This window comes from Choristoneura fumiferana, chromosome 13, assembly GCF_025370935.1.
Source record: "Choristoneura fumiferana chromosome 13, NRCan_CFum_1, whole genome shotgun sequence".
In the NCBI taxonomy this organism is placed as follows: domain Eukaryota; kingdom Metazoa; phylum Arthropoda; class Insecta; order Lepidoptera; family Tortricidae; genus Choristoneura; species Choristoneura fumiferana.
Window position 1 is genome coordinate 17,290,593 of NC_133484.1, and position 27,291 is coordinate 17,317,883.

Here is a 27,291-nt window from a genome sequence, read left to right on the forward strand (position 1 = left end):
ATTGCAGGCGCGCTAGCTCGACAATAATGAATTAGCGCGCCTGCAATCAGTCACATTTTTTTTAAAGTTAAAAAGGCCATGGCAATATTGGCACAAGTCGTATACATACAGCCAAGTCTAATGGCCGGTATCAGATATTTTGTTGGAACTCCGGACTTTTTCTATTGGGTCTGAAATAGCTTGTGGTGTTTTCGGTGGAAAAATACACCTGCAGTTTATTTTTTAATGAAAAAAGGCGGGAAAGCATAAGAAAAATATTGGAATAAAATTAAATTTTACAATATATTTTGAGAAAAAGTTTATTCTATTTCAGAATTATTCACCATTTTTGAGAAAAGCTTTATATTAGTCTCGGCTGGAATAGCAATTGCTGGCTTCGTATTAGTTAAACGGACTCGCAAGCTCGTCCGTTTAATACTCATACTCAGCCAGCAATTGCCTACTTCCAGGCCACGACAATAATCTACTATTATGCGCTTGGCATTCCGTTCCTGACACATTCATATTACGGTCATGACATGATACGGTGTAATACAGGGTAGAGATCTTTAATTATACAGGGTGGCATTTACGTGATTATTAGATTAGTCAGTATGGGCAAGTCTGTAACTATAAGACATGCAAATATCTGTTTTAGGAACTATGACATCCATTTTAGTGACAATAAAAACTGAATTACTGCCTATGACCTACACGATCGATATCGAAATAGAAATAAGGTAGGTTTTATTTTTCTATAGACCGGGTTCAAAGCCCGAACCGACTAGAAGTTTTTTTTAATCTATGTGTGCTTTTTGAACTAAAAACTCTGCAATAAGGCATTTATTGACTAAGTAACTCAATTCTGTGCCAAAATATCGAGCTTCTCTAAAATCGAGGTACGTGGACCAAAGCCCGAATTTAAATCATAAAATTAACTTCCTTTCAAATTGGACTAGGAAATAAATAAATCAGTATTATTGCTTTTTATGCCATTATACATAGGTGGTTCCTGCTGTATCTCGCGTGACATTTCTAGTCTGTTTCTATTGGTCTTACTTAGATTCCCTATCCACACTCGGCTCAAGCCCTCACATTCTGAGAGGAAACCTGTGTCTTGCAGTGGGACGTAGGTATATAGGCCGAGTTGACGATAATGATGATGATGGTTCGAGCCATATTTCGCTCGACCATCTAATGTTACGTCAAACAGCGTATTAGTTAGCTAATGTCACAGCCGACATCATGTGGATAATATGTGACTTTCGGCACACACGTATTAACTTTAAGGCTACGGCCTCGCTGGCAGCGACAGGCGAGCGGAATGGACACTGGAGCAGCAAGATACGGTTTTTTTTTCAGTGACTTTCAAAATGCTGTTGCTGTGGCTGAGACAAGTTGGTGTGTCTAATAGAAAAACCGATCAAGTGCGAGTCGGACTCGCGCACGAAGGTTCCGTACATTATCTATACAACATTAGATATTAGCAAAAAAAGGCAAAAAAAAAACAAGTTTGGTGTATGGGAGCCCCCCTTAAATATTGACTTTATTTTAATTTAATTCTTTATTTTTAAAGTGATCATACAATTAAATATTCTGTGAATATTTCTAGCGTCGGTAAACCTGGTACCGTTATTAATATTGAGCAAAAAATGGCAAAAAAAACGTTTGTTGTATGGGAGCCCCCCTTAATATTTATCTTATTCTGTTTTTAGTACTTGTTGTTATAGCAGCCACAATAATACATAATCTGTGAAAATTTAAAGTGCCTAGCTATTACGGCTTAAGAGATAGAGCCCTGTGACAGACGGACGGACAGACAGACAGACAGCAGAGTCTCAGCAATAGGGTTCCGTTGGCACCTCTTGGGTACGGAACCCTAAAAAGTGCCAAATGAACCAATGAAAGATAGTTTATTTTTTTATTAATATAATAAAATTTGAATTAATTTAAATACTTAGTGAAAATGTCCAACCGTATGGTCATCCTTTTCTACAACACTGGTTCTAATATTCCGTAAGCTCTCGTAAGACCTATTCATAAACCTACAGAAAATAAATCGTTCATCTCACAATTTAACTCAGGAATGGTTTTTCGTATTTTATTTATTTTTTTGTTTTCTTCTAATAACGTTAAGTAGTTTTTGACGAAAAAAAAACCAAACATAAGGTTTCTTAAATAACTAGTTTTACTCTAGACAGCACATGAAAAGCTGGCGTTTCGTTCCACTAACGCTCTCGTTTTTACCATGGCTCCAACTCTACTTTAAAAGAGAGTCGTTTTACGGAATTTATTATGCTATTCCGTCCAGCATTTTTATCAGTAAATTTTAATCCAAACACGTAATACAAGTTGAATTCCAAAACCAAGCTAACGGTACATCACCGAAATAACGCCTAAACCAGCTTTAACAAGTATTTTGAAGAGCAGAATCTTATACTTTTACTTGAGAAGTAGATATGAAAAAGTAAAATGCTTGATTCCCGAATTCGAACCCTGGTCGGGGCAGGTATTTGTATAATACGAATGTTTGTTCTCGAGTCTTGGACTGTTTAATATATACTCAAGTACGTATTTATCTATACATATAAGTATGTGTGTCTGTTGCCGTGCTTTACAACCGGGAGGACGTAAGTCAAACATAAGTGCAGTATGCAGACTGGTTTACATTTCAAACAGCTGATCTACGAGTATACACATACAACAATCATAATCTACGGGTACTTGTTATTAACTAATCACAAAGATTCGAACATGGCGGATGTAGACAATATCTAATTTTGCTATTTCTGTTTCTTTGGCTAGTTGAAGTATAATTTTGATAGTGTTTTATGCGGCGATTCACCTTAACAGTGAACAGTGATCACAAAATTCTATATTGCTCTCGTATCTGACATTTTTTAATGCGCAAGTTGTCTCCGCGTGGTTTGTGGAATTTTACTATCAAGTTGCAAAACTACAATCACCGTACAACGTCCCTTTCAAAGAGTGGTGAAATTGTCCTATTAATTAGGACAGAAAGGTCATAGAAGAAGAAGAAGAAACTAATCACAAATGTCACACAAATGTCAAAGTTGTCAAACGGACATCTCGATCGACACTAGCGCCAAGTAACCTGCTATAGAAATAACTATAATGGGAATATTGACACCAATGAAGGTTCATAAGTTATTTATTATTAGTATCTTGAAGGCACAAAAAAATATTTTAATACAGCAGGTAAAACTCTATGTACATTCGCTGTTTCTACAGCGATCATCTATAAACAAGTGCGTGTCGGGCTAAACGAAGTGAAGGTTCTTTTACTCGTTAACTTGTAATAAATTCATTAGGCAAGCAACATTTCTATTCCTCATATTAAATGTTCTGTAACTCACATTAAAGGTTTGTAAAAGAATGCCTTTGTTCAAAAAGTTAATTGAGCCGATGATTTTGACGGTGTGATATGTTTTTAATTATATTCATGTGTTAAGTACTAATCGGCATCAAATACTAGATAAAATTACAATAGTGTATACCTATTGTAATGTTGTACCTATTTTTGTTGTTGAATCTGTACCCGGGCGGCACTTAATCTAGTCAGTCTTATCTATTTTTCAAATGATAAGTAATGCCTTCACGTAAACAAAAAGGTTACTATCGTAGGTCCCCATGCACAGTTTATTACTTTGCTCCTAGTTGTATTTAGTTTAACAATTTATATTTACATTTCGATCTATGAATTAGATAACAATACAATAGGTACGTACAAAAGTTTGACAATAGAGCTGTAAAAACCAGACTTAAGTTTGACTTATTTTTGGAGTTTATGGCTTTGTAACGAGAGTGTTAACATATCCATGCCAAATTTCAGCTTTATAGCAGTCTACACATACGAGTAAGTATAGTAATTCGCAGCCGGACGGACGGACGGGCATGGCGAAACTCTAGAGTTCTTTGTAGGACTACACGGAACCCTAAAAGTATAAAAGTGTCAATTGTTCTTACACACTTTCAATTGTTTATCACGTCAGCAAAGGTACGAACACAAAGAAAACAATTTGTTTTAATTTTTTTGCGTAAGTTCACCATCCAGTGACAGTGTCAGGTATATTCCCATGTCGATTCGTTTTATTCGGAATCCAGTTTATTGTAGGTGCTGTAATCAGATACGTTTCTTTTGAAATGGCATTATGGCGGGAGGTCTGTGCCAGCCCGAGAAAAAAAAGCGGTTCATTATACGGATTCCGCGCATGCGCCTCGCGCGTCTTTTTCCCGCGCTTTTGACGCGCCAGTTTTAAAATCAGAATGTACGCATTGTTTTCTTTTTAAAAAAGCATGTAGCTTTTGTTTTATTTTGCCGTTATATTGGTAAAGTGATGGAGTGTACAGAGTTTGTGTCAAATAGTAACTGCTGTGGGACGAAGTTTATTAGAAAACGGTGGAAATTAAATAGTTTGGAGACCATTTATGCGGGTCTGATAGTGTATTTAGTGCCATCGGTTGTTTGTGAGACAGGTGAGGTCATTTATATTTTCTCCGGTTGTAATGGTTTTCATTTAGTCTAATTTAGAGTAATTTCAACAAAAACCATATTTACTTACCTCATCATCCCAGCCTATATACGTCCCACTGCTGGCACAGGCCTCCTCTCAGAACAAGAGGGCTTGGGCCATAGTTCCCACGCGGGCCCAGTGCGGATTGGGAACTTCACACGCACCATTGAATTGCTTCGCAGGGTTGTGCAGGTTTCCTCACGATGTTTTCCTTCACCGCAAATCTCGTGGTAAATTTCAAACGTAATTCCGCACATGAATTTCGAAAAACTCAGAGGTGCGAGCCGGGGTTTGAACCCACGACCCTATGTTTGAGAGGCGATAGTTTAAACCACTAGGCCACCATGGCTTTTTTTTACTTACCTAACCTTAAGTAATACGAGCGTAATAGGCCTCTAGGTTGGCAACGCATCTGCAATAACCATGGTATTGCAGATGTTTATGGGCGGTGGTGATCTCTTACCATCAGGAGACCCACTTGCTCGTTTGTCATCCAGTCGAATAAAAAAATACGATTATATGTCACGCTTTCACGCCTAAAATAAGCAACCGATCATTATAAAATTTAATATGGAGTTATTTTGAGACCCTGAAAAAGCCATAGGATTTTTCATCTCAAAAAATTTAACAGTCCCCACAGACGATAAAATAATTATTTGCAGACGAACTCGCGGGCAATAACATTTCTATAAAAGTTATAAAACAGAGTGGAAATCAATGCCGCCGTATTATCGGTTAGAATCTACGTTAGAATCAAACCTGTTCGGTGATGGTTATACGTGATCGGTTATCAGAGCAATGCTCCGTTGCTACGGCATCACTAGTTCCACTTTAACCGTGCTATCCCACGGTTAAAGGGACCGGAATAAATTACCGGAGGCAGCCGTTACTAAAGGTCCCCGCCATAGGCACCGGCAGGATTGTTTTCGGGGGGTGCATTAGACCTTAACTGGGCTTAGACCTGCAAGAAAGACCGTCTAAGTTGCATTACATTACGAGGCCGTAAAGCAGACGAGTTTAAAGTGGTAAATCGAGAGCCGCAATGTAAAGCGAATTGCACGATTTTTTTGAAGTCTAAACTTTTACATAAGGGTACATTCATTTTTATATCAAGGTGGTTGGCGCCATAAAATAATATTTCTAAGACGTGACTCTAATAAAAAATACTTCTAAAATAAAATAAATTTTCAAATAACTGCAAAATTAGAATATTAGTTGCTTTAAAATTAATAAATACTGAATTGGCGAAAAAGTGTCTTGATAGCTAGGTATTGTGGTACAAACTCTATGGAAGAATCGTGTTTAACAGCTCATAGAAAGTCCAACAATTGGTTGGTGGTGTGGTCTACCTATTTAAAGGTTCTACTTATATTCTCTACTTTAGTCTTATTCTGTGTAGGTATTTTGTTTTATGCCAGGGGATGCAAGTTCATCTCCTTCTGGCGCCCACGGGGCCCATTTACTTTTTTGAAAGAAAGAAAGAAAGAAGGCATTTATTCACATTAACAAAGACACACAAATACAACAAATTTTTCATGATAATGTCTTTAATCCGATCTTTTACAATATCAGCAAAATTAACTGAATAGCTATAGATTGCAGAACTAGAACTAGTTATGTTGTGATGGATTTTTCAAAGCCCACAATGTATTGCTACTTGGATGAATTCATTTTAGTGATTTTATTACACAACGTGCGAATACTTACAAAGCAAATGTGGTCTCATCAAATAAAATGCTACGGAAGGTATTTTAATAGGTTGCTTTAGTAGAACCCAACCGCTCAAACAAGATTGTTTATAAAGGTACAATCAACAACAAAAGTAGCTGGTCACTTATGTTCCTTGTCGCTTTACTGTCACGTGTAGTCGCTGAACCTGTTTTGCGAACAGAATGAAACCTGAATATCTCTCGTTGGGATTCCATATATCTGTTAAAGAAATCATCGTAAATTGATCAGAAAAAGGTGGGTCCACTCTTGCGCGTGATTAAAATTAAACTAGAGCTCTAAAATTAAAAAAAAAACTAACATAAACTCCCATTCTTTGTTTTTTTTACTATACATAAATATTTGTATGCATTTACCATAGGTACCTACACATACCATGAGACATACTGTGAAGTATTCGCAACCGGTTACCGGATTACAATGTCGCATATTTTATACGAGCTACGTCAATAAGACACCTTAGGACATAAATTCTTAGTCACAAGCCAGATCTGAATATCCGTGTACGATACTATAAAATTTCCATTCATTTTTATCTTCAGTTTATTCACGTGAACTTACGATGGCAAATAAAAGGAAGGCTATGAAACTTGTAAAACTTGACGGACAGACAGACTATGCAGGTGGAGTTCTACTCATATTATCGTACTAAAACGCCACTTGTTTCGGCACTCAGGGTTTCTTTTCTTGCGAAATATCCCTAGATGGCGTTAGCATCGACAGGTCCAGCAGAGTGCAGAGTCATCAACCAATCACAAACGTGAAGCAAACGTCAAAGCTGTCGAACGGAATTCACGTTCTAGCCTGTTACAGAAACCCTTATTGAAGGGTCTACTTATCTATAAACGTAAAATATTGAACCATGTACCTACTTAGCAAAAAATGATTCCAAAGTTCACACAGACAGACAGATATCGGATAGTTATCAAAAAATTGTGTTGATATGCCCTCCCATTGATATTTTGAATGACGCAGGAGGTTAACACGCCCAAATAGTCAAAGTTGTATTCATAACAAGTTATTTTTGTTGATATTGATATTACATTTAAATATAAAAATAACAGTCACGTCTCACAAGGTAAAGTTTATACATTTTCTGGGTATCAAAGTTTAGGTATTTATCAGTGAATTTCCATAACGTTGGAACTAATACAAAGTAGGTAAAGCTGTTTAAGAGTATGTGGCTTTATCTATTTTTTAAGTTGAATATAACCAGTAAAACTCATAAAATTATTTAACGACAAAGTCACTTTAACCTTAAAAGGATAAGTGCACCTTTAATAAGAATAATAATAATTATTATTATTTATTTCTCCACCACCGGTTACAACATCAGTATTGAACTTAGTTACAGTCAGACCCGTGTGACAGAGACCCCCAGATGTCTGTAACTACTATTTAACAAAGTAATCTAAGGTTAACACAATACAGGATATAAAGACAGTACAGATATAGTGATTAACGTTTTTCCATCGTACCTATTTTGTCGGACAAAATATAAAATAAAAATGTTTATAATACACAATAACAAGTGTCATAGACAGCATAGACTTAAATTTGTACAAAGAGATCTTAAGTAAGTGGTCGAGCTTTCGACCCCTAAACTACTTTGTAACCTGTGCCTCAGGGGATATGATGGTAAAACATCACATACATCTCATGGTTACATCTCTTTGTACATGTTCCTCAATTTGCCGATTGTTTTTTTTTTGTGCAATGAAGAGATTTACATGCATACTTGACCAATGAACTGGATGACAAAGGGATAACAGTGAACAGGGTAATTGATCGATACAAGAGTTCATTTGCTGAAGTTTATGTTACGAGTACCTATATCCATGTCCATGAACTACAACTTTTGATTTTGCTAATTCACAACTACACTAAGTGGTAACCAACAAGAAGTAAGTACCAGTAGTTGTGTAGTTTCAGACTAGCAGGGTTGTAGCAAAAAAATTTAAGGCTTCTTAAGTTCAACGAAAAAGGTGACGCCGATCTTTAAATATAAGTCTATAAAGCCACAGTTACTTAAACTTTGTGTCAGCAGTGCGCTGTCTCCTTTTTCACAGCCAAAAAAGGCGAGAGCAATAAATACAACTTAATCTGCATGGAGGTTGACAACTCAAGATAAATCTTTACTTGAGAGCATGTAATATAACGACAAAGAAATCACATCCTAGTTTTTAGCTTTGCCAGCAGGCACAGTCGAAGAAACTGAATCACCCAGGATGGAACATTTTCACTGCAAATGACGTGTTCTATACATCTGCCAAAGAAAATCATGGGTTCCATCCCAGTAGTCCCCTTCAGTATCCTCGAATATGTGTTTTATTACTACGGCTTGGAGAGTAAGACGCATGATGCTTTGACCGATATTAGGCTGCATCCCTATCGTGAACCTGTGAGTTACATCTGTGGTCTTATAAATCTGTATTTTGTATCAGATGTGATAATTGCATGTCTGCTGCATGTCCCGGATATCCCGAGGATAGCCATCAGACCGCGACGACGCGATCTGTTGGCCGTGCCGCCGGCGCGCACCGTGTCGTACAGAAACTCGCCGCTGCCCCGTGCCCTTACACAGCTCAATGCGCTCCTGGCATCGACACCTGAGTGCGACTTGTTTGCGTGGCGATGGGCGGCAATTCGTACTGAATGCTTGAGGTACTGTGAGGCGATGGACGATAGATGTTCTACTGTTCCAATATAATTTGTTTGTTACCTGTTAGTGTTTATTCGTTAAAACAATAATCTTTCATAGATAGTCTAAGTTTCATGATGAATTGGTCATTAAGTACTGTAATGTCATGTAAACGTTTTTATCAATAAGTAAATAATTATCTCTTTAACCTTATCGTTGCTGCCAAGTTCCATCATCATACTACCCGACGGTACTTTGCATTTTCCCGGATTATCCTATGACAAAGGAAATGCAAACTTCCCGCGGGATAGGAACGTTTATAACATTTAACTCACAGGGTCAAGATGCATTACAAAATAGCCTTCTAGTTTGGCAACTGAAATGTCTGTTGATAATTCACTTGTACGTTCTCCTATTTGATTTAAATAAATGCCTATACGTAGATAGAAGTCTGATAGGCTCCCTACACCATTTTGCTTGTCGGAAATCAAGTTCTTTCCGTATACATTTGTTTAAATAGTCCTTGTCTCGTACACCAAGATAAATAAAACCCATTTGTCTACACCGCACGTAGTTGGCAAGTTCAAAAGCCCAGTAATATTATCATTTGTATATTATATCACTTAAGCGTCGTCGTTCTCGACAGTTAGTCACATACGTGTTTAGTTTCCAAAGTCTTTTTCAAAGGGGAAGCATATTATTGTGATGATATGACTTCCTGCAAAATTAAATCGTAATTGATTTAAGTGGGATCCTGAATTTACGCCGAAAATATATTTCCCAAATAACTTATTCTGTTTCATATGGACGATCGATTTTTTTTCTAAAACTGTAAGCTATTCAGGATATACTCAATACTCGATACTTTATTGCTCTTCCACAATATATATTTACAAAGATGTTACAAAATATATGTGATCACCAATGTGAACATTTTGCTGGGTGGAAAGCCTTATTGCTTATTGTACAAGGACGTCTAAAATATGATATTTACTCGTAGTAAAAATGGGAACTAAGTTCAATAAATATTAAGAATAAGTGGCTTTGTCGACAATAGAAAAAGAACCTGAGTGGCAGTTTCTATAGATAATTGTAAAAGACAAAGCAAAGAAGATAAACTGAAGCTCAAGATTGGTTACTTTTTCAAGTAAGATTTGTAGACTTTACAATTTACTAACCAACATTAACTGTCGTAGGTATAACGATTAATAGATTAGCCAAATATAAGATAATTCGTAAATGCAAACTTTTATTTTCAAATTGGCCGGACTCACTACTGCTTGTCTAGATCAAAATGAGAATATGCCTATGTCATATTTTCGCGTAATTTGAACTTTGCGCAACCTGTTTCAAGAAAGCACGTCATTTATATGTTTTATTATATTAATATAGAGCTTACGATCTTAAACTGAATGGCTGGCATCTGCTCTATGCTTCACAATAACAATAGGTATGTAGGTACTCACTATTGTTGTACAAGTAGATAGAATCATAAAACAAGGCAATGCATAACCAAAAAAATAAAATCGAAAACGGAAAATTCTTAGTTATATCATATCAAAAATCTTACAATAGTAATAGTTTCCGCGAAATAGCAACACTGAAAAAAAGATTTGCTAACAGTAACAAAAAAAAATGTTGCTTGTAACATAACTTGAGGGACTACAAAACTAAGGCCTAGTCGTCTTACAAAATCAGTTTTGCAATATTAGTATTATTTTGGTTCCTAATTAGTAAATTTTGGCTAAACGTCAAGTAGCCAAACTAGTTCAGCTATCCTTTCCTTTCCGTGAACATACGAATTTTTGGCAGATGAAGTTGCAGGCAAAAGTCCTATAAATACGAGTAACTGTGTTTTTTATGATATGATACAAATTAATATATAAGTGGTTCTCCTGATCGTAAGAGATCACCACCGCCCATAGACACCTGCAACACCAGGGGATTAAGAATAAGAATAAGAATAAGAATAATTTTTATTTATCTAAAAATGACCACTATTACAATATACTAGATATATCTGGTGAGTACCAAACTAGGCTGAGCCTGTATCTTGGCACTCAACTGAGTCGGTTTACAAATTTACCAATTTTCTTAGTTACACTATGGCTTATAGGTTTTAAACTTACTTACAAAAATGTTATAATTAATGAATATAAAACAAAAAGGAAAGAAACGCAAGCAGAGGAACATTACAAATAAAAATAAAAATGAAATGTGTGTGTTAATGTGTGTGTGTGTGTGTGCGCGTGAGTGTGTGCGTGTGCGTGCGAGTGCTTGTGAGTGTGTGTGTGTGTGTGTGTGTGTGTGTGTGTGTGTGTGTGCCGATGCGTTCCCAACCTAGAGGCCTAAAAGGCTAAGATGGGATACCTCAATACTCGTATTACTTAATATCAAATATGACCAACTAGTTTTCGCTATCTCGTGGAATCTACTTACAATATTTTGCGGAATACAAACTATCTTACGTCTTTCCCAAATTTCATCTAAATCGGTTTAGCGGTTTACAGGTGAAATGGTAACATAACGATAGACAGACAGATAGATAAACAGAGCTACTTTTGAATGTATAATAAACTAGCAACTGCTCGCGACTCCGTCCACGTAGTTTTTTAAAGTATTCGTTTATCGCTATCCCGCCGGAAATATGCAATTTTCTGGGATAAAAACTATCCTTTGTCCTTCCCCGGCACTCGAACTATCTGTACCTATACCGAATTTCATCTAAATCGGTTCAGCGGTTTAGACGTGATTGACTAACAAACATCCAAACATCATCACAAATTTTCACATTTATAATAATAAAACAACACATTTATTTATTTATTTTTTAAAATTAATTTGTACCATAGCTGTTGCTCGCGGCTTCGCCCCCGTTGTAATTTTTTCCAAATTTTCTTTCATAAAAACCTTCTCCTGACAATAACAAACACAACGAATAAAGAATTAGCGAAATCGGTCCAGCCGTTCCCGAGTTTAGCGCTTAGCAACACATTTTACGATTCATTTTTATTTATATAGATAGATTAAAATTAATTTGTACCCTTACAGCTAAAGCCAAACCGGCACAAACTTTCAATACTTAAGATAATATCTAGATGAGTTACGCTATAGACCTCGCAGGCATCTGTCATCATCGTCATCTCTCACATTTATAAGTAATAATTAATGAAATGTATGTATGTATGTATGTATGTAAAGCCTTTATTGTACAAAAAAAAGAAACAAAACACAATTGACAAACTTTGAGATACTTGTACAAAGGCGGACTTATCTTATGAAATAAGGATTTAAACAAAGAAACACGTAAATTTACAAATTACGTTATGGCACAAACGCAAAAAAAGAACAACCACCTAATCACGCTCCCATTTACGTCAACGCGTGAAACTATATATTTACTGCAGTAAACAATATCTGAATAGTAACGTATTCCAAATCAATAAGCGGTGTGTCATCATTTCTACAAATCAATGTCACTTTCTACGAAAAGAAATGCTATGATGAAAATGCTATGGGTATAAATAATATTTTCACGATCACGACACTCATGACCGATAGACATTGTTTCCACGACACTACGTCAAAACTGGTACGACAAACAGCGTCGTCATTTATCTTGGCACCGTCCTGCATACACGGTACATCCTACTACTCGTAAGCAAATGGGAAAGATTGTGAGTTCGTTTTGAGCGTCTGTCGTTACTGTTTCAAGCTAAAATGGGTTATTATTTGGACTCAATTTAATACATAGATTCTCATCATAGATACATTTGAATATCTGAAATGTATACCATATTTCAAAAGCTCTGCCGCTTCTTTGTGACGTAAGTAAATATTATTCTTAGGAATTCTCTTGGTATTAAGGAAAATCCGGGAGTTACAATTGCAGTTGAGTGAAGCTGCAGATAAAGCTAGTACGTAAATAAACAAGACAGTGACAACTTTTGCAACAATTAATGGTGCACAGTCAATACGTCAGTTGTTTGCAATGTTCTAACGTTCATTGTCAAGTAAGTCAGCGCATAAAATTAGCAAGTCACTTGCTAATACATGCGTCCGAGGTTAAATGCTACGATAAATTGGTGGCAATAGCGCAACAGAAGTTAACTGCAACTCATTTACTCAAAGTAATGGATAGTGTCAATAATGGTTAGTTTACAGTTAAAACATCAAAAATGCCTTCTTTATTTAAATAAAAACATTTTTTTAATTTGGAAATGTATTATTTATTAAAATAAATTTAGTTAAAATAAATTACTTCAAAGGAAAATACAAAAATATTGTTGTTTCCATTTCCTGCATTATCTCTAGTTCTCGCTTCCATACCATCTCCAGGGCCCGTACTACTAAACGCAAAATTCGAACTTCGTATCTTGCCGTCCCGCTGACGCTTATATTATTTAATACGAGAGTGAGAGGGACGGAAATACACGAACTTCGATTTTAGAATTTCGTAGAAGCCCCGCAGTCTCGTAAGGTAGGTCGCAAACACGCAACCTTGGTCACAAACAGATCACACTAGAGGGACCTTAGCGAGCGCAGACACGTGTGACAGTGGATCAGTGGACACGCTCCCAACCACTTTCGTTGACGGTCAGCCGGTCGCTCGCCGGTGATCAACGGAATTAAGAAGTTCACCATTTTTACCATAATCACGCACTTTCACTTACGTAACGCTTTTTATTATTTGAGACTTAAGACGCTGGAGCGCGACTTAATTTAGAGAAGGCGCGTGTAAATGCAATGTTTTATATTATAACTAATATACTTTGGGACTTATTTACGACTTCTCTGCCCTCTTTAGGCGATATCTCAAAATAAACTATTTTAAATTATTTATGCCGTTGTGTAGCTTAATAACTCAAGTGCGTTTTTTTAGATACCGCTTTCTGCCATATGAGGGGCAGTACCTAACTATATTTTTTGACGTACCTAACTATAAGTCTTACTTTTTTCAAGTTATATAGGAAAATCTTGCACTAAAACAGTTTACAAAGAGAAAAAAACAATGATCGAAAAATTATCACGTGATTTATCGATGTATAATGATTACAATTAATATTTTACACAGCTTGTTAAATGCTTTAGTAATCTTGTTGATTTCGTTTGAATCGTAATTATGCATATATTATTATATTCCTCGCAAGAGCGCTATTGTCAAATAAGTATATGTGTACCCTACGTAGAAACAAGTTGTGCAAGAACACACTTATTTCAATTGAATGCAAGTTTACTCTTCTTTTGCAAGTAATCCGCCTTCTCGTTGCTAAACAAGTGGGAGTGGCAAGGTTAGGTTTAATTTTTAGAGCGAGTCAATTGCTAAAACTAATTTAAATGAGCTTCAATGGTCTTTGCACACCGGATGTTTCAAGTCACTTCAACTGGCCATAAAAAACGGGTGAACTAGTGGCGTAACGTAGATTTCTGCTGCTCAGGACAAAGACAGAATTCAACCCCCATTTAGAAATTGGCAACCAACGTCTCGCCTTTCGGGTTGTGGTCACCGCTCAAGGAATTTTTCTTCCCCGACGATTATGTATTCTTCGAGTGATGTGGCCCGCCCGTTGCCACTTCAATTTGCATTATTCTTCGAACTAAGTCAGTGACTTTAATTCGGCGAATACCCGTATTTGGGATTCTCCGAGCCAGCCAGTCTCGCCAAGAGACCGCGTCTCACAACCTTAGGCCATCACTGGCAACACACACTAGTTGAAAACTCTTAACTTGGCAGTAAAAAAAATTGTCTACTTAAAATTAGCTAATCAGAAGCTAATTTCATTCACTTGTTTCATCGAACATGGTACAGTTTCATCATCACTATGTCAATATATACTACCTACCTAACCTAACCTGAGGGTCAATTTACAAGAAAGGCTCGTCTGATGAAATCTTTACGTTGTTTAATATAGTGATACCGATTCTATGTGGCAACTATTCGCGAAACCTAAATGCCATGACATTAGTATGTGCTAATTTCGTCTTATTGAAGGACGCCGTCAATCTTGATGTTATGATGAGTCATATGTTATGTTACAATCATCGGTATTTGATAGTCCTACTGCATTAAAAAAGACAGTTTGACGGTGAATCAATAATTAAGTTCATACAACTTCTTACACGCCTCGTAATAACACGATGAGAGGCCGCGGCTACATAGAAAACAAATGAATTTTAATTAAGGAAGTTTGCATGTAGGTACTAGGATTCGAGCCCGCAACCTTTTGTTACGTAGTCATATTCTCTAACCATTAGACTAGGTATTTCAGGCGTTGTTATACAATGTACACCAACATAAACTTGATTCTGATGAAAAGCTCCATTCCTCAAAGCTCTGTACTATAGAGACTAGCTAGCTTCTAGTCTGTCAGCGCCTTAAAGGTAACTTCCCACGACCCGATCCGATCCGATGAGCGTGTATCAGCCGACCGTGGGAAGGCCACATAATGCGGTTGTACAGTCTTTCAGATCTGCCGCAGGTCAGTTTGCTCAATGTATCCGATATTTAAGTCAAAATCACTAATCATATCGGAAGCTGGCCATCTGGGTTCAGATCATAGGAACCCGGTTTAAACTGACATAATAAGATTGTCTTTCTCTTCAATATTTTTCCACAAACTTTGACCCCATCACACCAAAGTAAATTAAAAAAAAATCGACTTTCATTAAGGGAGTGTTCATGGAAACAATTTTGCATTGCAATTGCCACATCGTGAGCGCGACCCGATTCTCTCACATTACCCCGAACTTATTATTACTGGCCGGCAATAATTTCAAGAATCGTTCTGACTGACAGCAATCTGCTGTAATTCGAATTTTAAAAGCGTGATGCTATAAAAAATCGACGTGCGTCTTTATGGCCAATGTGTTAACTGTCATTTAGTAATAGGGATGTTGACACCACCAATCAACTGACATACTTTTTATGAGCTGTCAAAACACAATTCTCCCATAGAGTTTCAATGGCAATAGCGAGGAAGTCGCTATTTGTACGCCAACTCAATCAACTAACTATTTATTTGTTTTAAAGCAAGAAAAATCTAATTTTACAGTAAATCGAAAATTAATCAGGTTTTCAGGGCTAATATAAAGCGTTTTTTACTGGAGTCGTGCCTTCGAATTATTTTTAATGGCGTCAACATCCCTATTTTATTTTGTTCTTGGGGTGACGGAAACAAAAGTGAATACACTGAAATCAAATGATCAACTCTAATGTCAATCTGGATTCGGGTCAAGAAAGGTCAATATTTAAACACAATATCTTAAGTGAGTGTTGTAAAAGGCTTTTGCCGTAGGTAATTTTTTCTGTCTATAGCTATAGATCGGGGTGTCATGGTCATGCCCCATAATTGTATTTAATTGTACAATTCATAAAACGTAATCATGTAGAAATATTCGAATATCGATGAACTGAGTTAGGTAAAATCCGTTACAGACAATTCTACAATAAAATTGTATAAGTGTCAAAACATTACAAATAAAATAACCATTTATCACTTAAAAAAGGATCCTTTATTAATAACATAGCTATTTTAATATCGTAGTTTTGCAAACTAAAACATGCATTCTTCATATTTTCACCGGTGTCGTAACATGTTTGAAAGTTGTTTGAAATCGAGTATGATGTATCTCTATAATTAATTACTTTAAAAATAGCGTCAATTCACGATTTACACCACTCGTCACCTTGACATGAAGAGATCGCCAAACGGAATGGGGCTGCTTGCACAATGATTAAATCGCTCAAACTCATGTGCACGTAGGGTCGCAAAAAGATTGATTCGGATGTGTGTGGGTGGCTGTGTTACTGTGCTGTGTTACTTTCTTACAGATAAAACCCTTGCTAGTATGTCTGTAGGTATAAACGAGGCTAATGTATGACGCACAGAGCACAAGTGAGACGACAAATGTTCGAATGAGACGTTTTTGCATAATGGATAATGGAAGATATAAGAGAAAAGGGGTCAAAATCCTATTAATATTATAAATGCTAAAGTTGGTATGTGTTTGTGTATGTTTGTTACTCCTTCACGCTAAAACGGCTAGACAGATTTGGATGGAATTTTGCATGTTGATAGCTGGACATTTGGAATAACACAGGCTATTTTTTATCCCGATTTTCCCACGGAATCGGAATAAAACCTTGAAATCTTTTCCGCTGGGTATAGAGTCATGAAATTTGGCACGGTTGTTTATACTTAATGCACCATTTATGATGCTCTGGGGAGGCTATAGACTGGCTAAATAATTTAGATTTAGTTTTACAAGAAACGCAGGACTTGTATTCTTGTAGTCGATCGTTTTTGTGCTAAGCGCAGGATGCTCTTACCAGACCGTCCAACCAATACATCGCCATCCAGAACACATCACCAAGATATTTTATAGCCCGTAAAATAAGTTTTTTTTTATTTCATATCGACCAGCGAATGACCTACCTATATGTCCCCTGATTGAACCTTTACCTCATCATGATCATCAACATCATCATCATATCAGCCGTAGGACGTCATCTGTTGGACATAGGCCTCCCTCAGAAACCTCTATTTAGTTGCTTCGGTTGGAAGCGGCCTGTACCCACCGTGAACGGCTTTGACCAGGTCATCCGACCATCTCGTTGGTGGACGTCCTACACTACGCTTGATCCGCGGAACCTTTACCCTACTATATCGTTATTCAAAATATATTAAAAATACATGAAGTGAATTGGCAACCCTAGCAGCAGCCCTATTGCACCAACGTCAGCAATTAGCTTATTTCGTATATAGAAGCAATCACAAACAGAGGTTGCCTACACGGAGCTGAATGACCGTGATCGTCTTTTATTTGTTTGTATTCTTTTTAACTATAATTTTAACTGGCCGTGCGCTGGTGTGGGACGCTACCTGTACAGATACCCTGGCGGCGTCCTACCTACCAGCAACTACCAAATGTGCGGGGGCGGCGGCAGACGCCCGGGGACGCCTCAAGGTCACAAAATATAGCTGTCTCGGCGCCCAATATCATTTCTTTGCTTTCGGCGTCGAGACTCTAGGTCCTTGGGGTAAGGGTGCGCTGGAGCTACACAGGGAGCTCAGCAATAGGTTAAGGGAGGCAACAGGCAACCCTCGCGCCGGCAGCTTTCTCGCGCAAAGAATCTCAATCGCAGTTCAACGCGGGAATGCTGCCTGCGTGATGGGCACCATGCCAAGAGGCCCACCTCTCTTTTTTAATTAAAGTTTTAGTTTTAGTTGTTTTAATTTAGTAGTAGTTTTAGTCCTATGGATATTTTGTATTTTATTATTACCATAATAGTAAATATCAAATAATGATAAATATTAGAGAAGAATAATTTAATCATTATTAATCCGTAACAGATATTAACTATATGTACGTAATAACATCATTATTTGCAATAAACCTTGCACTTCTTGTGCTATCATGTAATTTAATGCTTATTTTGCATTACGCTGCGTGCAACACGTTTTTGACGTCATACTGCTTTTTTAATTGTATTACTAGCTGACTCAGCTAACGTTGTTCTGCCATATATTTTTTTAAAGCAATCGAGCTTGTTAGTATGTTTGGATATTTTTCATTCAAAAATACTAAAATCGTGATTAGAAAATGGGGTGTGGCGGTAGGGGAATGAAAAATACTTTACGACTTATTCTCATAGCTAACAAATATAGATTTAAGTATATTCTTGTTTTGCTTTTAATTATTATTATTGAATTGAACTCTAATTTGACATTCTAAATTCTATTTTTTATTTTGGCTGACAATTTATTCTAATATGATTTTTTTTTGTATACATTTGACGATCCTTTTGTGAATTTCTTGTAATTAACTGACATGTGTTTATAATGTATTTTTTCAAAAGGTTATAAATAAATCTAATCTAATTTATACAAAAAAAAAACCTAAAAATCGGTCGAGCCGTTTCGGAGAAGTGCGACACTAAACACCGTGACACGAATTTTTTTCATGTATGAAAACATGACATTATTTTTTCCGTACCTCGATAATTAACCGGTGGCCTAGTGGTTTGATCTATGAAATTTGTATGCGTAAATACATTTCATATTTACCACGAGCTTTACGGCTAGAAAAACGTCGTGAGGAAACCCACCCGCACAAACCTGCGAAGTATGAAAATCATCGAATTTTGTAAAAAGTGAAGCCTCTCAGAACAAGTAAAAGAAATATGTGTTTTTTAATAGAAATATACCATGAAGTAGGTACACTTTTATGCTAGCTCTTAAACTTGTAAAGAGCTGTTGCGATTCACGCTTGGTAAGTTTTTAAACTAAACTGAACTACGAGTACCTACATCAGACCAAAACAAATTTAGTGGCTATCAGCAAAACGTGTCAAATCACATTGAATAATCTTCCAATATCTCACGCCACCCAAATTATAGCTGTAACAATCGTCAAGCACGACGATCAAGCCATTACTAGTAATTAATCAGGTTAAAATGCACTTGTCCTAAATTTAACCTGTAAATGTTAAAATTAGATTTTGTATAAATACATACATGTTTATTTCTTTGGTCCCCTTATGCAGCTTTAATACAATTGTTGATTTAACCCTATAAGAACTTAACCTCGCAAGCCTCAAGCAATGTTCTAAATTTAGGACACGTGTGGACACGTCAACTTGTTGTTTTACTGATTGAAATTAAGTTTAAAATTCTAATAATCTAAGTTTGACGTAGATCTTGCGAGTTTGAATGCCAATAAATAGTTTTTAAAATGCTTCTTAGCACGGCGACCTCATAAAATGAAGTCAAAACACGCAATAACCGTAATTTAGTAAATTATTTGAACCTCAAATTCAAATTATGACTGAATTAACAATTGAGGTTAAGCATTGTGTGCTCAATGTACTGGAATCCATTGTTTCAGTGTATCAAAGATGAATTAATTAGTCATTAATAATGAGTCATTATCTCATTGAACATGTACCAGCATTAATTCGTTGAACTTATTATTAGACTGGAATATTAACATAGAACCTTTAGGCCGAGTTTAGACTTGCAAGAAAAATCGTGCAAGTTGCATTACATTGCGAGGCCGTAAAGCCAACGAGTTTGTAGTGGTCAATAAGCAGGGCCGCAATGTAATGCAACTTGCACGATTTTTCATGCCATTGCACGCCGAATACAGAAAATTGTTGCTCTGGTAACGAATCTTCCTGACAATTTCTTGAGAAAATAGTGTGTTGTTTTCCCCCTGCCTTCCGCACCGCAAAACTGGAGACTAGGTTTTTTTTTGGGTAAAATCGCATTAAGAGTCAATAAATATGTCCTGGCTTGCTTCTGTTTATATATCTAGGTATTTTTAGTTTTTAAATTTTATATGAGGTGCTTTATAGGAGACGGGGCGCGCACTCGGGAAAATTCATTATAGACGACTGGGAAGAGAGAGCCCAGACAGTGCTGGACTCTCACCGGCTTAAAAAACTTAAAAAGACCCTGGAGCTTACTACGGAGACGAAAGGGTTGGAAGGGTTTCTTATCTACCCATAGTGTCTTGCTTCATAGAAGTTAGTCGTAGTTGCTAACGGAAAGCGCTGCTGCTCACTCTGGCAGAAGAAATCCACGAGAAGAGATTGGTCCGGTTAAAACCAGACGCGGCAAGTCGAATAAAAATAAAATATAGCGTAACAATAGGCGCAAATTCGTTAAACGACGCCAATATCGTTATATAAAGTGTGAAACAAGCATGGGATAGGATAAACCATCTCTCCCATGCGTTTTCACACATCGTTGAGTTCCCATTGAAACGGTGCCTATTATACAATAGCCATTGTACATTACATTGAAAATTAGCCCATGGATGTGCATTGTTTCCACGATCTAGTGCGTGAAAAGCGGCGATTTTTCAATGGTTTACTAGGTGAATTTGATATGGAAACCTGGTGTTGTAATTTTTTGACCAATTTCGGAAGTTAAAGTTCCAAATAGGCGATTATTAATTCTGCTCGTAGAATGTAAAATAAACATCAGTATTACAAAAAATATCTGTGTTCTGGATTTAACATTTCTTAGTAGTACCTATACCAGTTTTCGTACGCACTTTATTTTACTTTTTAACGTGGCCTAAATAATAACGATTTCAATGAAATATGTAAGAGCTCTTGAAACGGAAACTCGATCTAGTTAGATCTCATCTTTGGGAAAACTTGTTTTAGTCCTAGTCATTTTATCTTTAATGTGTGTTACCATCGTTGGAAGAATTTGTTGAAATATATCTGGAAAGACACCAACCAGATACACTACGTACCTGGGCCAATCATTTTTTTTTACCCACACTAATCTGTCCGCAACATTTTTCAAACAATTGCAGATTTTTGTCAGTAAACATGTCTTTTCTGTAATTTAATAGATGGTGTACATGAATACATGCCATACTACGTAAGTTCAACCTATTAAACCGTGAAATATCTTGTTGCAAGTACGATTTTTTGGTAACACCAGAGACAATTTTGGTAACGCAGGAGACGCCCAAAGTGTCGGTAAAATAGTTGATTGGCCCACCTACCTAATCGACGTGCTGAATAATTTAATCAACGAATTTTTCTTTGTTTCAGATTGGTCCAGACATCTCACTTACGAGAAAATATACAATGATACAAACTACGTCCAAATAAGGCACACCCCAAGGCCATATATTTTGCCAAATGCACATATTGCACACACACCATTCGAGTACACCATAAATTATACCAATCCCTTTAGTTCTAGTGATAGAGATACATATTTAGATGATGCCAAAGATAATGAGTTAGAATATGAAGAATTTGCATTTAAGAATATAAAAACAGTTAATAATAAAGACCAGCTGCTAGTTGGGGTTGCACATGATCCGTTCAGGTATTCAGTGCCTGAAGCAGATTACCTTAAAGGAGTCAGGTATTTGTAATTCATAGACATACAATGTCTAATTTTAATTATAGTACTAAGTACTTAGTAACTCACTGGAGTTCAATAGAGAATATGCATAAAACACAAATTTACCCATAAATAAGTTCCCTCCGGCCGCGTGGAGTCGGGCTACGAGGAAATTTCTCCCTTATCATTAAAAAAATTAACTAAAACAAATGACTTATAAATCATCAGTATCTATTGAAATCTAAGGAATATATGAGCGAATGAAGATTGCATTACATCTTTTTCTAGAAAAATCTAACAAATGTAAAAATCCTTGCATGCTGCCAATTTCTAACAACGGTGTTTATAAATAATACGAGCATCTCAAGATGACAAGCTTACAGCTTTTTACTTGCTTTGGAGACTATACGGACGGGAACGTAGTGTAGGGCGTCCTGAGGCACTGTGGACGCACGACCTTAAGAGAGTCGCTGGCGGCGAATGGATGCGAGGGACTGAAGACAGAGTGTTGTGGCACGCCATGGAAGAGGCCTATGTCCAGCAGTGGACTGCTGTAGGCTGATGATGATGATGATGATGATCTCGCTATGTTTGAGTAACGTTGGTGTTTATTCCCTGGTTATTCCCCCTTTCAAACATATCAATTAGTTTATTGATGATCACGATAATAAGCGTATAATTAATGAACCAAACTTCAAAGCCAAAACATGTCACTAGAAATATCTGAATATAAAATAACGATAAATCGCATGTCATAAGAGGATGCTACATTAATTCCGTGAATTACGACATTATCAGCAACAAAAAAAACGAGACCTGCTTCACTACAAAAACAGCTTACGATTATATTCGAATAAAGGCCAATATTACAGAGACCATGTCGTTCTACACCCTGTGTATTAAAACTGGCTTTTGCCTCCGACTGCGTTTGCAATGCTGACAATGTGGAAGGAAGGCAAAAGTCAATTGCTTGTAATTATTTTCCGGGGTTAAGGGTATTTCCCACTATTAATGGGTGCCGTCTTGCTAAGTTACCTACCAGTCAGTACGAGTTTGTATGATATTTCGATATCTCAACTCAAGACTTAATTAGGAACCTGTCGCACCTGTATTCACCTGTAGCACTCAACCTTGACGCTGACACAATTGTCCCATTGTACCTCATCATCATCATCATATCAGCCGTAGGACGTCCACCATAAACCTCCAGTTGCTTCGGTTGGAAGCGACCTGCATCAACCGTGAGCCTGCTTCAACCAGGTTATCCACCCATCTCGTTGGTAGATCCTACGCTGTTCGTGCCGGTCCGCGGTTGCTATTGAAGAACTTTTCGGCCCCAACGACCATTTGTTCTTCTTATTATATGAATATTACCTACCCATTGCCACTTCAATGAGCTAATCCGCTTGGCTAGTCGGTGACCCTCGTTCTTCTACGTATCTCCTCTTTTCTGATTTTCCATTGTACAGAAGCCATTTCAAAAATAATCGTTTTACAGAAACATCAACCCGCAGACTTTTGGTAAAGGCGAGAATCGCGGCAAACGTGGGGTCCTGCATCTATACAATATGATGTACTGTGCGACTGGCTGTGACCCTTTGTCCTACAAGGGCTATGGGTGCTACTGTGGCTTCCTAGGATCGGGGAGACCCACTGACGGAATCGACAGGTCAGTTATGATTTTATTTGAAGATGCACATATGGTAAGTGGATTAAGCAGCAATGACCATTCTACGATGTTTATTATATTATACTCATGTTTTATTAACGCGTCTCCCTCAGCGGACAGCGGTCCATCGTTTGAAGCATCTAAATGCTGTGCTCATTAATGTAAATGCGAGAGATTTTCTTGGTTGTTTTGTTTCACTTATACCTGTATACATAATCTTCATTGCAATGCTATTTTAAAATCAAGAACTTGTTTACATTTTTGCTAAAAAAAACATTTAATACGGATAGGTACGTTTTGGCACCACACCTCTACCGGTTTGCCTAGTAAATAAAATTAGTGATAATACCTATGCAATAACAAAATGTCAGAACAACAAGAATTAATAATACCACACACTGGTTAGTTGTTCTAAATTGGTATCTCGACCTTGTTATCTTCCTTGTTTGGTGTAGCCAGTAGCTAGAGTCTAGCTAGAGTTTAGTATTAACTAAACTGATGTAATCCCTAGCGGGCGCCGTAACCTTCTATTCCCATCTCATTGCCTAAATGTTTTACGTGACGTCAGTGATATTATACGTCTCACTGCAGGACACAGGGCTCCTCTCAGAATGAGAGCGCTTGAGAATAGTTACCAACGCAGGCTCAGTGCGGATTGTAAACTGTGCATACCATTGAATTTCTTCGCAGGTATGTGCAAGTATTTGTCCCTTCACTGTGAAGCTCATGGTAAATTTCAAATGTAATTTCGCACATTCCATAAAATTCATAGGTGCGCTCAGGCCGCCACGCAGGCAGGTCAGGCAGCCAGGCTCAAACCCATGACTCTCTGCTTGAGAAGCCATAGGTCAAACCACTAAGCTACTACGGTTTCTACTAGGTCAATTAGTGTCAACTGTTGCATGATATCTATAGATATATGTCTTTACAGATGCTGCAAGATGCATGATCAATGTTACGAGAACATCTATTGCCCATTCTACACGGTCTACTTCCAACCGTACTACTGGAAGTGCCATCGCGGGGAGCCTCTTTGTGCCCTGGAGAATTACAGCAGCCAGCATCAGTTCGTGAACGGGTGCGCAGCGAGGCTGTGTGAGTGCGACAGGCAGTTCGCCATGTGCGTGAGAAGATACCCCTGTCCAAGGAGACGGGCCCTATGCAGGTCCTCACCGCTTCGTTTGCTGCAAAACTTGTTGATGTTCCGGTAGAAATATTCTGCTAAGTATTGTTTAAAGACTCGTGATACAGGGACATAAGTGACATGTATGTATACGCAGGGCCGAATTCAAAGGTGGTCATCTGTGGCTACATAGGACGGCCGCTACAATAAAAAATTAACCCGTCTCTATCCACCAATAGTCCCTATTTTGGCGCTGCCTTATTAGAAAATGAAGATTTCTTGTTTGTATAGGGGCATTTGAGAGCAAGTCTTTGTAGGAGGGGCCAACATCTGACGTGTTAAAAGAATATCCAAATTTAGACGGATCAGCAATTCTTCCGTTTTTTTCGAGCTGTCTTTTTCGGCCTGGACTGCTTCGTTGTCCTGAGATCTTCAGACCTCTCAATCCGGGGGCCTAACTATGTATATGTATGTAAGGACTCCAGAACAGCTTGAAATATCAAAACACAACATTAACGATTTTTGGATTCTGTAGGAGATTTTGCTAATTGTGGTGTACCCACGCTATACAAGGTATATGGTAGGTATATAGACGTAGGCATGGAGTATATTTAAGTGAGATTGATTACAATGCTACTTTTTAATATAAATAAATATGTAAAGGGCCGCGATTCTAGGTGTAATCGAAATATCAATGTCTATCGTGAGATTGTATGATAGATAGATCTTGCTGGCCCAAAGAAACGAGGCCTTTAAAATAGCAGTCAAAAATGTTCGCCGTAGAGATAATAAAAAATGAAAGTTTCATCATCATTAGTCTAGTCTTCGTTCAAATAAGTTTTATTATAAAACAATAAAATCGAACATATTCTCAATGTAAATAAAATTATCTTAAGTTGTTTGTTGATCTGGCCTACATGATCAAATACCTTTTAAGAAACTTGAGACGTAAAGGCCATATAAAAGTTAAGTATGTTTATAATATTCGCACTTGTGTAAAGTAGAAAAGAGTTGAGAAACTAAAATTATCTTTTACTTAGCCCGTCGCGCGACCAACAACTTTTTTGGGTGATTTTGGATTTCTGGTAAGTACCGTCACCTGCTATAATATCTGCCACAGTGGAGCGTGCAAAGATATCTGACACGTCCTACCGACCCTAGAAATTTATGATTATCAGAATCAGATGCACGCTTTGTTGTGTCAGATATTGTAGCTGTCAGATAACATGCAGTCATGTTAAAAGGTGATCGAAACTCTTAACAAAAATTGGCGAATCATGAATAGTTACGCACCGCTGTGGCGCGCGGGGCATCACAACACTACGAGTAGGTAATTACTATCATTTTTAAACAAAAACTTTGAATTTGCAATGTTTTTAGTATGTAAGCTGTTGTCAAATCTTAGAAATCTAATTTTGCCCACTATTGATTGGGTAAGTATGCAGTTTAGATGACAATGCAAGTACAATTGACAATAAGTACAGTCAGCACAGAAGTATTGTAAAGTAAATGAGTAGGTATGTACTTTCATATTTTAATAGGTATGGCATGACAAGAGATGTATTCACATATTGGTAAGTCACTCTTTTATATTATACACGGCATAAAATTGTGACACTTACTTTGTTATTATTAGATAAAGTTGGTGATATTTATTAGCATGAATTATTAATGAACAAAAAGTCGATTTTATACCAGTAAAGTGGCAATAAATGTAAATTTCCTTTTTTTGCTCAGACAGTCGCAAATTATTCACGATGATATAATAAGCTATTTATATATGTATTAACAAACAAAAACTATAATTGGCGTCATGTTATGATTTTAGTCCAAATGTAAATTGATTAGTAGAACATATTTTAATTAGTAGGTAATCGACATCTCCCGTGTCCAAAAATATAAATGAACTACAAACAATTACTTTACTCACTCAGTAAACAATAATCGAGCAAGTAATTATATTTTCGGATGAGCTAAGTAATTGTTTATCGAACTTACATTGATATGGACCTCCGCAAAGTAACGCATGATTCAGAAATATAGCTATTTATTATTGTAAATAGAGATCTAAATAATAAAGTGACAATAAAAATTAAAAATGAGAATTATTACTTTGTTTCATTACCGTTAAATATGATAATTCTACCTTATTATTGTATAATTTACACTGCACCCAGTTCGATATTACATATAATCATGGCTTCAAACTGGTAGCAAAAAAATCGGTATTGAGTGATATATCATCATCATCACATCATGTCAGCCAAAAGACGTCCACTGCTGGACATAGGCCTCCCCCAAGGCTCTCCACTCAGACCGGTCTTGTGCTTTTCGCATCCACCGCAATCCCGCGATCTTAACCAGGTCGTCGCTCCTGGGCTCCAGGGCGTCGAGTGATATATACCGGTATTTTAACTGGTACCATATACTCACAGTCGTTTCCCTTAATCGTCTTTTACGACACCCACGAGAAGACATGGGCCCTCTATTGCTCAAAACCTGTATTTCTAATGGCATTAGATTAAAACTGATAACTACTAGGACAGTGGTCAGCCTAGGTACCACCGATGTACTCGTACCTATTTCAAAACCAGAAAATTTACAAACCATACTTTGGTAACAAAATTGCCATTACAAAACTGATCCACCTTTTTTCTTTTTATCTGTGGTAACTGATGTGATTACCCTAAATGTGGTGTTAAATAACATTTCTCTGTACGCACGACTGGCCAGCGTTCTATG

The 27,291-nt window shown here is 37.1% G+C and overlaps 1 protein-coding gene across 1 annotated transcript; it reads left to right on the top strand.

The window, feature by feature from the left end:
- The first annotated feature begins 4,179 nt into the window (after positions 1-4,179).
- On the top strand, positions 4,180-26,657 carry LOC141434186 (uncharacterized). Its single transcript, XM_074096542.1, has 4 exons — positions 4,180-4,476; positions 21,457-21,778; positions 23,256-23,426; positions 24,358-26,657. Exons 1-4 carry the CDS (start codon positions 4,338-4,340, stop codon positions 24,635-24,637), a joined length of 912 nt encoding a protein of 303 aa, XP_073952643.1. The 5' UTR covers positions 4,180-4,337; the 3' UTR covers positions 24,638-26,657.
- The last annotated feature ends 634 nt before the right edge of the window (positions 26,658-27,291 follow it).

Coding starts and splice junctions, on each gene's coding strand:
- LOC141434186 (XM_074096542.1), top strand. CDS start 4,338: ATGGAGTGTACAGAGTTTGTGTCAAATAGTAACTGCTGTGGGACGAAG. Junction 4,477..21,456: donor ATCGGTTGTTTGTGAGACAG/GTGAGGTCATTT, acceptor TCTTTGTTTCAG/ATTGGTCCAGACATCTCACT. Junction 21,779..23,255: donor GATTACCTTAAAGGAGTCAG/GTATTTGTAATT, acceptor ATCGTTTTACAG/AAACATCAACCCGCAGACTT.